At 38.0% G+C, this 14,766-nt stretch overlaps 1 protein-coding gene across 6 annotated transcripts in view; it reads left to right on the forward strand.

Annotated features, from left to right (window-relative positions):
- SAP130 (Sin3A associated protein 130) overlaps positions 1–14,766 on the forward strand; it is an 83,148-nt gene that overhangs the window by 19,660 nt on the left and 48,722 nt on the right. For all 6 annotated transcript variants that reach the window (XM_072788698.1, XM_072788693.1, XM_072788694.1 and 3 more), the window contains 4 exons: positions 8,342–8,489; positions 8,645–8,735; positions 8,933–9,037; positions 13,438–13,579. In XM_072788698.1, the coding sequence (XP_072644799.1) occupies positions 8,342–8,489; positions 8,645–8,735; positions 8,933–9,037; positions 13,438–13,579 (486 nt within the window). The remainder of the gene's footprint in view (positions 1–8,341; positions 8,490–8,644; positions 8,736–8,932; positions 9,038–13,437; positions 13,580–14,766) is intronic.

The following is a 14,766-nucleotide window of genomic DNA, read 5'->3' on the forward strand; positions in this document are numbered from 1 at the left end:
TGGTGTACCTTTTTAATCTGCAGCATGAAACTATATTTATGAATTGTATCTTTATATGTTCATTTTGTTCTATTTTAGTAAGGGGGTACACAATGTGCTTGTTGGATTTCTCTTTTTTTTGCATGACTTCCTTATCTAATCTTTAATAACTTTTTCCTTTTTAATTCTGCTTAATTTTCTCACAGTCTTCTCTGTTTCTTCCTGAATTTCCAGCATTGTCTGTCATGCTCTACTTTTAGTTTTGCCTTCATTCCTGACCCAGCTGGATATTTTCTTGTTTCTCTCTTGATCTGTGCCTATTTATTTTGTCTCCTGTTGTCTTGTCATTATGTCCTGTAAGCTTTTACATCTTTGCTTTGTGTTTTCATTTCATGGAAGTAGTTATCTCATTAAGTTTTTCTCATTCATGGTACAATTTTCATCTGCTTAGTGAAAGAGTTTCTAGTGAACTTCCCCTTGTTCTGTCCACCATTTTTCTTGTAGCATCATAAAATAGATCTTGTGCTGGTTGCTTTCTGAGCACTCATCTTTGATTGGAGTTAAACTTACTCTGCATCAGCTATTTGTAATTGGTTCTTGTAGGCTAGGCTGTGTACCAAGTTAGGGGAAATTTTCGTAATGACTTAGGATACTGTGTTTGTGTTTTTTTGGTTTTTTTTTTTTCCACTATACTTTCCTCCTCCAGTGAAGATAGACTGCCTAGATGGCAATTTCCGACTTTCCTGGGTCTCACCACATGCTAGATTTTTATTATTTTTATTTGTTTGGGTTTGTTTTTTATTGTTTTTTAAAGGAAACTCTGCACCTAACGTGAGGCTTAAACTCATGACCCTGAGATCAAGAGTCACGTGCTCTACCCACTGAGCCAGCCAGGTGCCCCTCACCACAATCTGTTTTTCACATGGTGCTTATCTGTATGTGTGGTTCCTACTTCAGCCCTACATCACTGATTCTTGGATATTGGAACCAGTCCGTGTCTAGGTCCTGCTTCACTGACAGTTCCTAATGTTACAAACAAAAGCTTTTGGTTTTCTGTGTCAGTGTGTTCCTCACTTTGGAAAATTATACTTGACTTGATTTTGCCCCTTAAATTATAGCTGCAGAGATACTATCTGCATTGGTTTCTATGTCCCTCTTTGGATGTCACTGTGCTTGGCAATTCTGCTACATCTTCTGTGGTTTGAGGTTTCAGATATCTCTTAGTGTAGCCAAAGATGGAGACTGCATTCCTTTTTGTTTTGCTACTGTTTGTGAGAGTAAGAGAAAATCCCAAACCGGCGGTCTTTGCCTGCAGTACTTTTGTCCTTGCTCTAAAGAAGTAAAACTTCTTTGACTTCTTGAGATCCAGCTCAACCCTGGAGGATAGTCACAAGTTCACTCATTATAAATTAATCCCATATTTTCGTGTTGGTGAAGTTTCTAAATTGAGGCCATCAAAGAAAATCTCATCAGTATGAGAAAGAGTATACTTAAGACAATAAACTTGGGAGCACTTTCTATCTGACGGACCCTGCTTAATCTCTGATCTTTTTAGGGCAGGGCAGAATTGCCATTATCGATTCAGGTGTATTTTAATGAAAATCCTTTTTTTCCCAGTTGCCTCAGATTTGGCTAGTAAGAACGCCTTCAAACTGGCTTGAGTGTCATTTTGATAACTCCTCTTGGACTTTTGAGTACTTTCTTCTTTTTGGTACATGATAAATGAGGCCATTTTTTATTTTTCTGCTTTCCTAGTTTTGAAATCAGCCATTTCTCCAAAGATTCTTGGTTCTTTTTAGTGGAGAATGGTAATTAGAACCCAAGATCTGGGAGCTAGTGGTACACATTGCTCTTGGGGTATTATTGCCTTTGGACTCTTTCTGTGGACAGAGGTAATCAATATAGTAAACAAAGTCATGTCTTCATACTGATATTTCCAACTGAAATTTAACATTATAGGTTTATTCTTTCTACAGTTTTTTATTTGTACATCCTTTCTCTTTCACCTTGTGTGTCCTCAAGACATTAACACATAACTGCTTGAGGTTTGGATCAGTAATGTTAAAAGAAAAAAAAAAGTTTCAAAGTAACAATTCAGAGTCCCAAGTTCACATGTCTTAACTTCTTATTTTCTGTAGATTAAACTAACAATAAGACTGAGTGAAGTTTAAGACACCTTCCCAGTTTTTTTTGTCTTCGAACTAGATCCCACTAAATGGAGTAGGAATGTATTCAAAGATCCCTTGAAGTGATTGTTTTCTCTGTGGAATATATAGTAACATTTTCTCTTAATTTACATTCACATATTTTTGAAATATAAATATATGAAAAGGTAAACAGTGAGGAGAATCACTGTCCTCTCTGTCCCTCGGATACCCTTTTCCCACGTTCTTATTCTTTTGCATTCTAAGATAACCTGTTCCTAGTTTTTTGGTTATCTTTTAAGTGTGTTTTCATTATAATTTAATACATAGGATTATTTGTCTAAATTTGTTTTTAATTTAGTACTTCGAGATTAAACTTTTTAAAAAACATGTAAAAAAGTTATTTAGTTCAAAAATCAAAGCTATACAAAAAGATGGACTAACAAGTGACCCTGTCCCCACCCAAGTTGCCATCTGCTTTTGGTCAGTCACCATTTTACTATTCCCTGATTTGGTTTCTCAGAGTTTCTTTTTATGAAGTACACACACACACAGATAAACACATACATTTTCTTTGTTTCCATTCTTTTGTTGCATTTATATGTACTTTTCTGTACCTTGCATTTTTCTCTTAATATATTCGGAAGATGACTCCAAGTCAATACTTTTAGCTGTGTTGTACCCCAGCTTATAGATGTACTGATGGACATTTTGGCATATGCTATTGCATGTTTGTGATGGTATACTTTCAAGGTCTGTTTGCAGAAGTGGAGTACTAAGCCAAAGAGTAAATGCCTCAATTTCCCTACCTAGAAAATGGCAATGCCTGGGTGGCTCAATCAGTTCAGTGTCTAACTCTTGGTTTTGGCTCAAGTCATGATCTCAGGATCCTGGGATCAAGCCCTGCATCGGGCTCCATGCTCAGCGAGGAATCTGCTTAATCTCTCTCCCTCTCTGCTCCTCCTGTGCTTTTGCATACATACTTTCTCTCTCTCTCAAATAAATGAATAAATCTTTGGGGGAAAAGAGAAAATGGAAATAATATTATCTACCTTACAGGTCATTATAAGGAGTACTTATATATTAATATATGTAAAGGAATTAAAATGTAATATACATTATAGAAACGTTTGGGGTTTTTTTCTATTAAGGGTAAATGAAAGTCAAAGACTACCATGTACTATAGTCTGTGCTGTCAAAAGCACTTTAAAAATGTATTTAAATACTTAATATATTCTTTTTTTAGGTATTTTCTGTATGAGCCAGACGTCTTCAATAGGAATATATTTAAGGTGAATTGAGGAGACCCTTTCCTGATGATTTGAATGTTGTCATTATTTTTTGTTATGAGGCTCTTCAAAATTATTTTTATATTTAAGTTCATCTGTCCTAAATTTTGTCATTATCTTAATCATATATACATGTATCTCTTGGAATGGTTTTTTTTTTTTTTTTTTTTTTTTCTTGGAATGGTTTTTATTGTAAGTGCTGGGTGCAGGTGTCTTACACAGCACTCACTGTGGTCCATGTATTAGGTTGTCAACTATTAAAACTCTAGTCTCCAAAATGTATTTTTACCTGGTAAAGCTGCAGAGACATCCTCATAACTGCAGTGACAAGTTTATGCATTTGCTCTGTGTCAGCAAATACCCATCCTTCTCATGTTATTCTAAAGTCACCTTTGAAGAGAATGTGAAAGGCATACAGAAAAGAAGCCAGACTGCAAAACAAAGTCCTAATTACTGTTCATTGCCTGGACCAGTAGTGGTCAGAATCCTGTTACTTTGAGCAAGGTCTGAGTCTCCATTTGCCACAGGCTGATCCCACAGGGATTGTACCAAATGTGTGACGCTGCAGCATGCATTTGGATTCCCACGACAACTGGTGTAATGGTCATCTTCAGTAATTTTAGGAGCCACGGAAGTACTTGAACTCTCAGTTGTGATAGTAGAGATTCTGGTCAGAAGCAGCCTACCATCTACAAGCTAATCTAGTCCAATAATCTTAACCAGTATGCTACTTCTCAGGTGGTGACTGATAAGGCTAACTGTGGAATAGCCACAGAGCTTGTATTTTTCTTTGTGTTTCTGGATATAACCTTTGGGCATTTATTCATAATAAAAATTGGATTCTACCATAATATGGAGAGAGAAAATGAAACCTAAACAAAATCTCAAAGTGGTCATTTAAACTATCAGGGAACATCCATTCCTCATTCCCACCTTCTTAGAATGATTAGTGGAAGAGGCATAGTAGACTTAAAACGAGTGACCAAAGGACCTTTTAGGATCATCCAGGTTTTTATGTTTCTAGATTTTTTTTTTTTTCTGACTTGAGAATATGATGTGAGTCACATAGGGGAAATCTTTCAAGGTCCTTTACATTTTGGGTGAACATAGGGAATGGGCCTTTGAAAATGGCTCATTCTGGAAAACAGAAAAATCCAGTCTCTAGTAGCAGGCTTTCTCAATGAGTTCCACCAAGTTGCATAGTTTTATCTAGCCAGTTTTTCAGCTTTCCTTTGAATTCGAATGATAAGGCATTTAGTTTTTCTTCAGAGAGAAAACCATCCTTCATTCCATTTGAACACTTTATTCACTGATAATCCAGCCATGTCTGTTTTGAGAGAGAATCCTTATAATGAAACCATTGCTTAGTTTGGACATGTGCTGTTCCAGTCAAGTTTTTACCCTCAACAGCTCAGCTTACCTGTTTCTTCTTTTTAATTTGTATTTGCATGGTTCCAAAACATAAAAGCATAAAAAGGTGTGTAGTAAGGGGTGTCACTCTCTTCTCTGTCCCCCATCCACCATTGTCCAGGTTCCTTCCCTTTTGCCTTTCTAAATTACCTGGTAGTAACTAATTGGATGTCCTTCCAGTGTTCATTAAATATAGTCAGATTCAAATGCAGTTCTTTCTTTTATCCTTTTTACTCAATTAATTCATAAATTCTCTTTACTTTAAATATAACAGCATGTATTGAAAGTTTCAAAAAAAAAAAAAAAAGAAAGAAAGAAAGTTTCCCATTTTGAGAACCCAGAAATGGACCCTCAACTCTATGGTCAGCTAATACTTTACAAAGTAGGAAAGAATATCCAATGGAAAAAAGACCATCTCTTCAATAAATGGTGCTGGGAAAATTGGATAGCCAAATGCAGAAGAATGAAACTGGACTATTCTCTTAAACCATATACAAATATAAACTCAAAAGGGATGGGAGACCTAAATGTGAGACAGGAATCCATCAAAATCCTAGAGGAGAACACAGGCAGCAACCTTTTTGACCTAGGCCACAGCAACTTCTTGTAAGACACGTCTCTAAAGGCAAGGGAGACAAAGGCAAAAATGAAGTACTGGAACTTAATTACGATAAAAAGCTGCACAGCAAAGGAAACCGTCAACAAAACTAAAAGGCAACCTACAGAAAAGGAGAAAATATTTGCAAATGACATATCAGATAAAGGGTTAGTATTCAAGATCTATAAAGAACTTCTCAAACTCAACACCCAAAAGCCTCATAATCCAGTCAAGAAATGGGCAGAAGATATGAACAGACATTTCTCCAAAGAAGACATGCAAATGGTCAACAGACAAATGAAAAAATGCTCCCCATTTGTCATCAGGGAAGTAGAAATCAAAACCACAATGAAATACCTCTTTACAACAATTAGAATGGCTAAAATTAAAAAGACAGGAAACAGGGCGGCCCTGGTGGCTCAGCGGTTTAGCACCACCTTCAGCCCAAGGCATGATCCTGGAGACCCAGGATCGAGTCCCATGTCAGACTCCCTGCATGGAGCCTGTTTCTACTTCTGTCCGTGTCTCTGCCTCTATCTCTCTCTCTGGTCTCTCGTGAATAAATAAATAAAATCTTTAAAAAAAAAAAAAAAAAGAAAAGAAAGAGACAGGAAACATGTTGGCAAGAATGTGGAGAAAAGGAACATTCCTACACTGTTGGGAATGCAATCTGGTACAGCCACTCTTGAAAGCAGTATGGAGGTTCCTCAAAAAGTTAAACATAGAGTTACCTGATGACCCAACAATTGCACTACTGGGTATTTACCCTGAAGATACAAATACAGTGAAACAAAGGGCACCTGCACCCCAATGTTCATAGCAGCAATGTCCACAGTAGCCAAACTGTGGAAGGAGTCCAGAATGTTCTTCAACAGATCAATGAATAAAGAAGTTTTACACACACACATACACACAGTGGAAAACTGCTCAGCCATCAGAAGGGATGAAATACCATTTACATTACCATTTACATTGATATGGATGGAACTGGAGGGAATTATGCTGAAAGAAGTCCGAGAAAGACAATTATGTGGTTTCACTCATATGCAGAATATAAGAAATAGTACAGAGGACCATAAGGGTAAGGAGGGAAAACTGAATAGAAAAAAATCAGGGTCACAAACCATAAGAGACTCTTACCTCTGGGAAACAAACTGAGGGTTGCTGAAGGGGAGGTGAATCAGGGGATGGGGTAACCAGGTAATGAGTATTAAGGAGGGCACGTGATGGGATGAGCACTGGGTGCAGCTGATGAATTATTGAAAACTGAATCTGAAACTAATGATGTGCTATATGTTGGCTAATTGAATTTAAATTTTTTAAAAAAGTTTCCCATTTCATTGTTCTTTTAGTAGCAGTACAATATATGTGAATGGGTTTGAAGGTGTTTCCATTACTTTACTATCTTAAGTAAATATTGCAGTGAAAATAACCTTATACTTTAGTCATTATCTGTGTATATAAGAACACCGGTAGGATAAATTCCCGAAAGTAAGTCAGAGAGTATATGCAGTTACACTTTTGATACATACTAGTTGCCTTCCTTTGCTCTCCCTCTGGAATGCTTAGAAGTGCCTGTTTCCTTCCAGCTTGAACAACAGTATGATATCCATTTTTTGGATTTTTGCCAATCTGATAGGTGAACAGTGACATCTCAGTGTATTTTTTTTTAAGATTTTATTTATTTATTTATTCATGAGAGACAGAGAGAGGCAGAAACAGGCAGAAGGAGAAGCAGGCTCCATGCAGGGAGCCCGGTGTGGGACTCGATCCCGGGTCTCCAGGATCACGCCCAGGGCCAAAGTTGGTGCTAAACCGCTGAGCCACCCGGGCTACCCTCAGTGTATTTGAAATTGTATTTCTTTTCCTATGAGTGGGAGTGAGCATTTTTTCTTTGTTAAGGGGCCACTTGTGTTTTCCGTTTAGTGAACTGGCTACTCATATCCTTTGCTTTTTTATTGGGCTGTTATTTTTCTCGTTGACTGCAAGGAGCTCCTAGTACATAAAGATTACACTTTCATTTATGAGTATTTTGACTGTGCTTGTAGTGTGTTTTACTATGTAGGTTTGCTTATTTGTTCACAGAGTCAAGTTTTTTTAATCTTTCCTAGCTTTTGAACTTTGAAAGCTTTTGTCATTAAAAAGCTCTCTTCCACTCTGAAGTTATAAAATAATTCTTGTCTTTTCTTCATATACTTTTTAGTTTGCTATAAAATCATTGATCCTCTTATTTATCCTGGTGTGGTAATGCATGAAGCATGGATCCAATTTTATTTTTTCCAAAGGGTTACTTACATAGGCTTCCCAACATTTATTAAATAGTCCATTCTTCCCCCTCTGACTTGAGGTGCCAACTTTGTTAAAATGTCACCGTTTCATGCCACTGTTGTAATTTCAATAGCTTGCTGCCAGTTAATTTGACATGCTTTCTGTATCGATATTCCCTTTTAATCATTAAATAATCATAACTAACTTTTGAAGAAAAAATAGGATATTGGGAGCAGCTTAGTGCTTTGGGGGCCATGGGGTAGGGTGCTCTTAATCAGGATTGTCTGTAATCCTCATAATGTGAAAACCTTAGTGTGTATCTCCAGCTTTGTTTACATAATGAAGCATATAGGCTATAATAATTTTTACTCAGGATTGTCCTAGAGTGTTGGTTAACTACCCTGAGAGTGCTGAAAATGACTAAGGTTTCATTGATTCGGTTCTTGGCACATATTGATACCTTTGAAAATAAGGTTTACAAGACTTTTTAGGAGAGAAACCCGACAAGCCATTTACTTCATTGATTCACTCATGGATCTTACAGACCTAAGAAACAGAACTGTATGACGATGGTCCAAGATAGTAAATGGCTTTGACTGCCTGCATTGTGTCTAGAGGCAAGAGAAAAATCATGTCTTTTCCGTCTTTTTCAGTCGGCCAACTTTGTCTATCCAGCATCCACCATCTGCAGCAATTAGTATTCAGCGTCCTGCCCAGTCACGGGATGTAACAACAAGAATCACACTGCCATCTCACCCTGCGTTAGGGACGCCAAAACAACAGCTACATACCATGGCGCAGGTAAAACCAGAGGTGAAACCGTCTGTGGAGGCTCTGGGTTAAAACCGGAATTGTGCAAAACTTGCAGTGTTGAAGGCAGTAATTGCTCTTAAATTGGACCAAGGTGAGAATGTTCTTACTGATAACTGTGTTGTTGTGGAATGTCTTCCCCACAGAAAACTATCTTCAGTACTGGCACACCAGTAGCCGCAGCGACAGTAGCACCTATTTTGGCAACCAACACCATTCCTTCGGCAACCACGGCCGGTAAGTCAGCAACCCTGCTCTTCCTGCTAGGAAGTGTGAGGCATGAGTGGTAAGCTAATTTTTCATTTCTCAGCTTCAGTCAGAGAAAAAGAATAGGCTAGAAGAATTATCTTTTTCCCAAGAGCTTTTCTCAGGTTTTTGAGAATCTTTAGTGTGTGTAGAGGCCATTGTTAAAAACTTTTTTTCTCCCATTTCAGGATCTGTGTCACACACACAAGCACCCACGAGTACAATTGTTACCATGACAATGCCGTCACATTCATCCCATGCTACTGCTGTGACCACCTCAAACATCCCAGTTGGTAAGTGTCCTTCAGCCTTCACAAAGCACTTAAAAGGGATTTTTCAACCCTTCTGATGAGGTCTTCATATAGAGGCCTAGTATTGGGGTGTGTTTTTTTTAAATTGTTGATTTTCAAAGCAACACTGAATTTCATTTTTAGTATATTTGTCATACAGACTTGGCATTGACCATAGTCGGGAAAAGAGAGCTGAAAGTTAACATTATTTTAACACAACTTTGACTCCTCATTCATCAGATTTTATCTCTCCTATATGTCTTTTAAAGAAGTAAGTTAACTTCACTGACATAGTTAGATGAGATCCACAGATAAAGCAAGAAAGAAGCAAGGATCTGGAATGAAGAGAACTTGTAGACTGATGGATTGTTCAGGAAAAATCTCTGGAGTGATGCAAAGCAGGACAGGGGATAACCCTCAGGCTGATATTACCCTAGGTTCTCATTAGGTTCTCATCTGACTCTCATCTGACCTCAGGATATTTCACGAATATCGTAAAGTTTCTTATAGGCTTTGTTTTTTCTCCTTTTAAATACATGTTTTAAATATCAATCAATCAATAAATAAATATTTTTTAAAAATCTTTGAAAAGTTTCTGGCAGCCAGACATCAGTCATTAAGAGCAGGGATTGACAACCTTTCTCTGGAGGGTCAGAGAGTAAATATTTTAGGCTTTGTAGGCCTCATAGGTCTGTGTCACAACTGCTGAACTGTGGATAACATATAAACAAATGAGCATGGCTGTATTTCAGTAGAACTTTTTATGGACATAGACATTTGGATTTCATATCATTTTCATGTGTCATGAAGTGTTCTTTTGATTTTTCCCTCCAACTACTTCATAGTATGAACCCACATAATAGTTCATGGGCCATACAAGAACAGGCATCAGGCAGAATTTGCCCACAGGTTGCCAACCCCTCGCCTAGGGGCTGATATCTCAGTCACATCTTCCAAAGCAGAGTCTGGCCTCTGAGGCAGAGCATTGTTCTCTTTAATTCACAAGCCCCAGGTTTAGTCTCTGGTGCTAGCTTTACCTTGGTTGTATTTTAGCATGTCATCTTACTGGTTACTCCCAGAGACGTAGGAAAGCTGATAGATATATATATATATATATTTTTTTTTTTTTTTTTTAAGATTTTATTTGGGAGAGAGAACAATCCAGGGGAACAGCAGGCAGAGGGCAAAGGAGAAACAGGTTCTCCACTGAGTAAGGAGCCTGACCCAGGACTCCATCCCAGTGGCCTGGGATCATGACCTGAGCCAAAGGCAGACACTTAACTGACTGAGCCACCCAAGCGCCCATGCCATATTTTTCATACCATTTTAGAAGAGTGCATTTTGTAAAATGATACACTGACATACTTAACTGTCAGAAATCTACCTTACCTGCAGGTAGGTAATTCATTCCTTCCTTCCTTCCTTCCTTCCTTCCCTTCCTTCCCTTCCTTCCCTTCCTTCCCTTCCTTCCCTTCCTTCCCTTCCTTCCCTTCCTTCCCTTCCTTCCCTTCCCTTCCTTCCCTTCCTTCCTTCCCTTCCTTCCCTTCCTTCCCTTCCTTCCCTTCCTTCCTTCCCTTCCTTCTTTCCCTCCCTCCCTCTTTCCCATGTAAGACAGCTTCACATCCCTCTGCACAAACTTGGAGGACACTTCCATAATGATGGCAGGACCCAGGAAGCCCTTCCTCCTCTTAGATAACTCAGCCACATCTGTCCTTAAATTGGAACTAGCCCCATAATAGGGTTTTATTTTTTTATTATTATTTTTTTAAGATTTTATTTATTTATTCATGAGAGACACAGAGAGAGAGAGAGAGAGAGAGAGAGGCAGAGACACAGGCAGAGGGAGAAGCAGGCTCCATGCACTGAGCCCAACGCGGGACTCGATCCTGGATCCCCAGGATCACGCCCCGGGCCGAAGGCGGCACCAAACCGCTAAGCCACCAGGGCTGCCCCCATAGTAGGGTTTTAGCAGTGAAAACACTGCTGTTGGCTCTTTCTCATGTAACCACTCACTGCACCTTGGCATCGAAAAGAGCATTCTTCTTTCATACCCCCTGAGGGCTAATTCCCTCCTGTGAAAAGAAGAGTGGGGTAGAGGGTGGGAGTGTGTGTGTGATTTTAGCACTGATGTATTTTTGTTGAAAAAGATTGTTGCTTGTTCCATACTGTCACTTCACACCATTTTCTGGCTGTGTCTAACAGTGTCATCAGTTATCCTGAGCATTATAATGACAGAGCCAGGCTTGTTCTTGCCATTTTTATAGTCAACAGCCTCACTGGCGTATCTATAGCTATGAGGAAAATTAGACCAGTAAAGAGAAAGCGGTGTACCCTATAGGAGGGCTCTCTGGTCTCCTCTTGAATCCTCTCTGTAAATACTTAGAGATTAGTTCTTATTAATGTCACTGTATCTTGTTGAGCAATCGCACTGTGGAAGTAAACTCCCGAGTACCAAGAGACAGGAGTATGTGTATTCATTGGGCTACAACTATCAACTTTTTACCTGTCTTAAGTTACGGTATTGTATTATATAACTCCCAGCTATTCTATTTATGAGGGGTTTGTTTGTTTGTTTTTGTTGTTGTTTTTTTTTTTATTTTTATTTTTGAGTTTTAACCATTTGCTAAATTCTAAATATGAAAATCACTTGACAGAAGTGTCCAAGTAGATTTAACCTCCGCCACTTAATGGGATAAATTTTGTCTAAGTTCCATCAGGCTAAGCTCTGGTTTTCTTTTCTTCTTTTATACTAAATCAAATACTTCTTTTTACATCACTATAGCATCCCTGTACAAAGGTACCTCAGTTGAGAAAGAAAACCTGATACTAACTGTAGAGCATTGATTTTCAAGGGACAGTTTAGGGGATATATTAAAATCACCTAAGCAGCTTTTTCCAAGTAACACTTGCTTTCTCCAGGTGAGATTAAATGTTGAATTCAGCCATTTTTACTAATAGGAATGTGTTGAGTCAGGGGGAAAAAAGACTGATTAACCATGAGCATAGAGGTTTTGCCTTTATTTTCTTTTTATTTTTTTTTGGTTTTGCCTGTAATAAAGGTTCATTTCCAATACCATCTTTGTTTTCTCCATACTCTCCATACTACATATGATAGTGGTATCAGAATTCTGAAAAGCAGAATCAGATGATCATAGCATTCAGAAAACAGGGATCATCTTTGGAGGTGGCATTATGTTCAACTTAGGTCTTTTTTTAAAAATAATTGGTAATGTGTGACTTTTTTTAATTAGAAAAAAAGATACAGATATAAATTCATGTGTGTGGTTTACCGACCAGTAGTTAGCCACTCTCCCAAATGACAGCTGCATTCCTATTGGGAACGTTCTTTTCTCCCACCTTTTATGAGCACAGTGGAGAAACAAGGCTTCATTGCTTCCCACTCAACTCCTCCTCTGCTTACTACTGATGGAAAATGTGTCAGGACAGCTTCTTCTGCCTTAGCCAATAGAAGTCATCATCAGTGGTCGAATTGGGCATCCCAGCTATCATCTGCAGAAACTTCTCTAGCTGCCTCCCTCAGGAAATAGCTGGGAATCATGGTGGGCTTTACCTTTGGTGTTCAGTGCACTGCAGTTTGGGTAATGTGATGGCATCATCCTAGCTCCAGTGTTTAAGGACCTGTTATTGCGTAACTTGGGTCTTACACAGATGGTAGCTGTCCCTCTATATATCTAATGTAGATCACGGCTTTTCTTTCCAAATTCTCCCACAGAGTTAATTAGGTCTGTGAGACCAGTAAAGTATGTCCCAGTTCAGCTGTACCTTCTAAACAAAACTTGATTGCAAATGCTAGAGGAAAGCAAAGTTGAGTCTCGGGTTAGATTTGAAAACTCTTATAGTCATTTTGAGTCTACTATAAAGTATTATGGAAAATCACAAGACATTGAAAGGATTTTAAAAATAAAAAGATTATCTGAAGAAGGCCTTCCCACAGATGAGGAAACCGAGACTTGGAAATTAAAATGACTCATTACTAATTAGCTATGGTCCCTGGAGTAAACACTAATAAGGTCTTTGCCATGTTAGTATTCAAAATTTTGTTGAATTTTTTTTTTTAATTAAAAATGTTTCTCCTTTTTAAAAAAGGTCTCCAGAAAGCCACATCAGGGAAAAAGAGCCTGATTTCTGGTATTTTTGTTAAAGAATTGATGTTGAACCCTGCTTTTACAAATAACAGTATGAATGTATCAGTGGATTATTGGATTGAAATAATTCAGTTGAACCTTATGTGTACTTATCTTTCCTTTTTTATTTTGATTAAAACTAAAGATCCAGGCTTTTTATTACTGTTTGCATTCTTAAGATTGTTGCTGGCCAAAAAATGTTTTGGCATGCCAATAAAAGCTTATGAGAGGTAATGTGATTGGATTTTGCATTTGTAGCTAAGGTGGTGCCCCAGCAGATCACACATACTTCTCCTCGGATCCAGCCTGATTACCCTGCGGAGAGGAGTAGCCTGATTCCCATTTCAGGTCATCGGGCCTCTCCAAATCCTGTGGCCATGGAAACCCGAAGTGACAATAGGTAGGAGGGAATGTGCCAGTTACACTACCTCATTATGTCATTAATTGTTTTGATTTTTCAGTAACACAAAATGTCCCATAAATATAGTATACATATACTTCTTTTCAGATTTCCTCCTGAAAATAATTGTATTTTTTTTGTTTTGTTTTATGAAAATATGCTATGTTTATTTATTTAGCCATTCTTCTTTTGATGGATGTTCTGCTGGTATCTGCTTCTTTGTTTGGTGTATTTCTGTGTTTGATTGATTTTGAGCTGATTTGAGAGTATGGGTTGCAGTGACATGACCTTCATTTTCATCCCCAGAGAACAAAGGCCTTCTCGTTAACCACAGCGCAGTTTCTAAAATGATTCTTTAGCCTTCCATTCCCTTTCATATAGTGACATTTTTTTAAGAGTATAGATAGGCCAGTTGTTTTTGTAGAATATTCTTCAGTTCAAGCTTGTTCGATTGTTTCCTCATAGTTAGATTCAGGTTGTACATAGTTAGATTCAGGTTGTACATTTTTGAAGCAAATACCACTTAAGTGATACATTCTTCTCACTGTTATTATATCAGAGAGCTCATGCCACCCCTATGTCCCATTGTTAGCCAAGTCAGCACTAATTACCTAGTGAAAGTGATATTTGCCAGATTTTTGCTATAAAGATATATTTTTCTCCTTTGTAAACCACTAATGTGTGGAAATAGTTTGAGACTATAAATACCCTATTCCTCAATAACCTGTCACTCAGTGGTGTTAGCATCTATTGAGGATTCTTCACTGAATCAAGTTGATGGTTGCAGTATGATGGTTGCAAAACAGTGACTTTTTTTTCTATCATTTCTTCCACACTCATCAGTTGGTATAAGTGTAATAAATTATGTAAATAAATTTTATCTATCCCCATGTATTTTAATTTTAAATGAGTGTGGGCTCATGGATTTAGTTTATTATTATAATCCATTATTGTCATCTATTTTGATGCTCAGATCATCTCTGGGAGCTTCTTCAGACCATTTCCTGTGGGTTTTCCGTGACCCAAATATTGTAGCCCTACCTTACTTCCCACTGCAAGCATACTCCAAGCTCCTCCTGCACATTGTCTGAGCCTGTAATCTACCATTTCTCCAGGGAACCCTGGTTCCTTTTTATCAGTTAGAAACCAGGATCTAGGCTTTAGCTCTGTTCATTGCTACCTGATTG

This window comes from Canis lupus, chromosome 20 (genome assembly GCF_048164855.1).
Source record: "Canis lupus baileyi chromosome 20, mCanLup2.hap1, whole genome shotgun sequence".
NCBI lineage: Eukaryota > Metazoa > Chordata > Mammalia > Carnivora > Canidae > Canis > Canis lupus.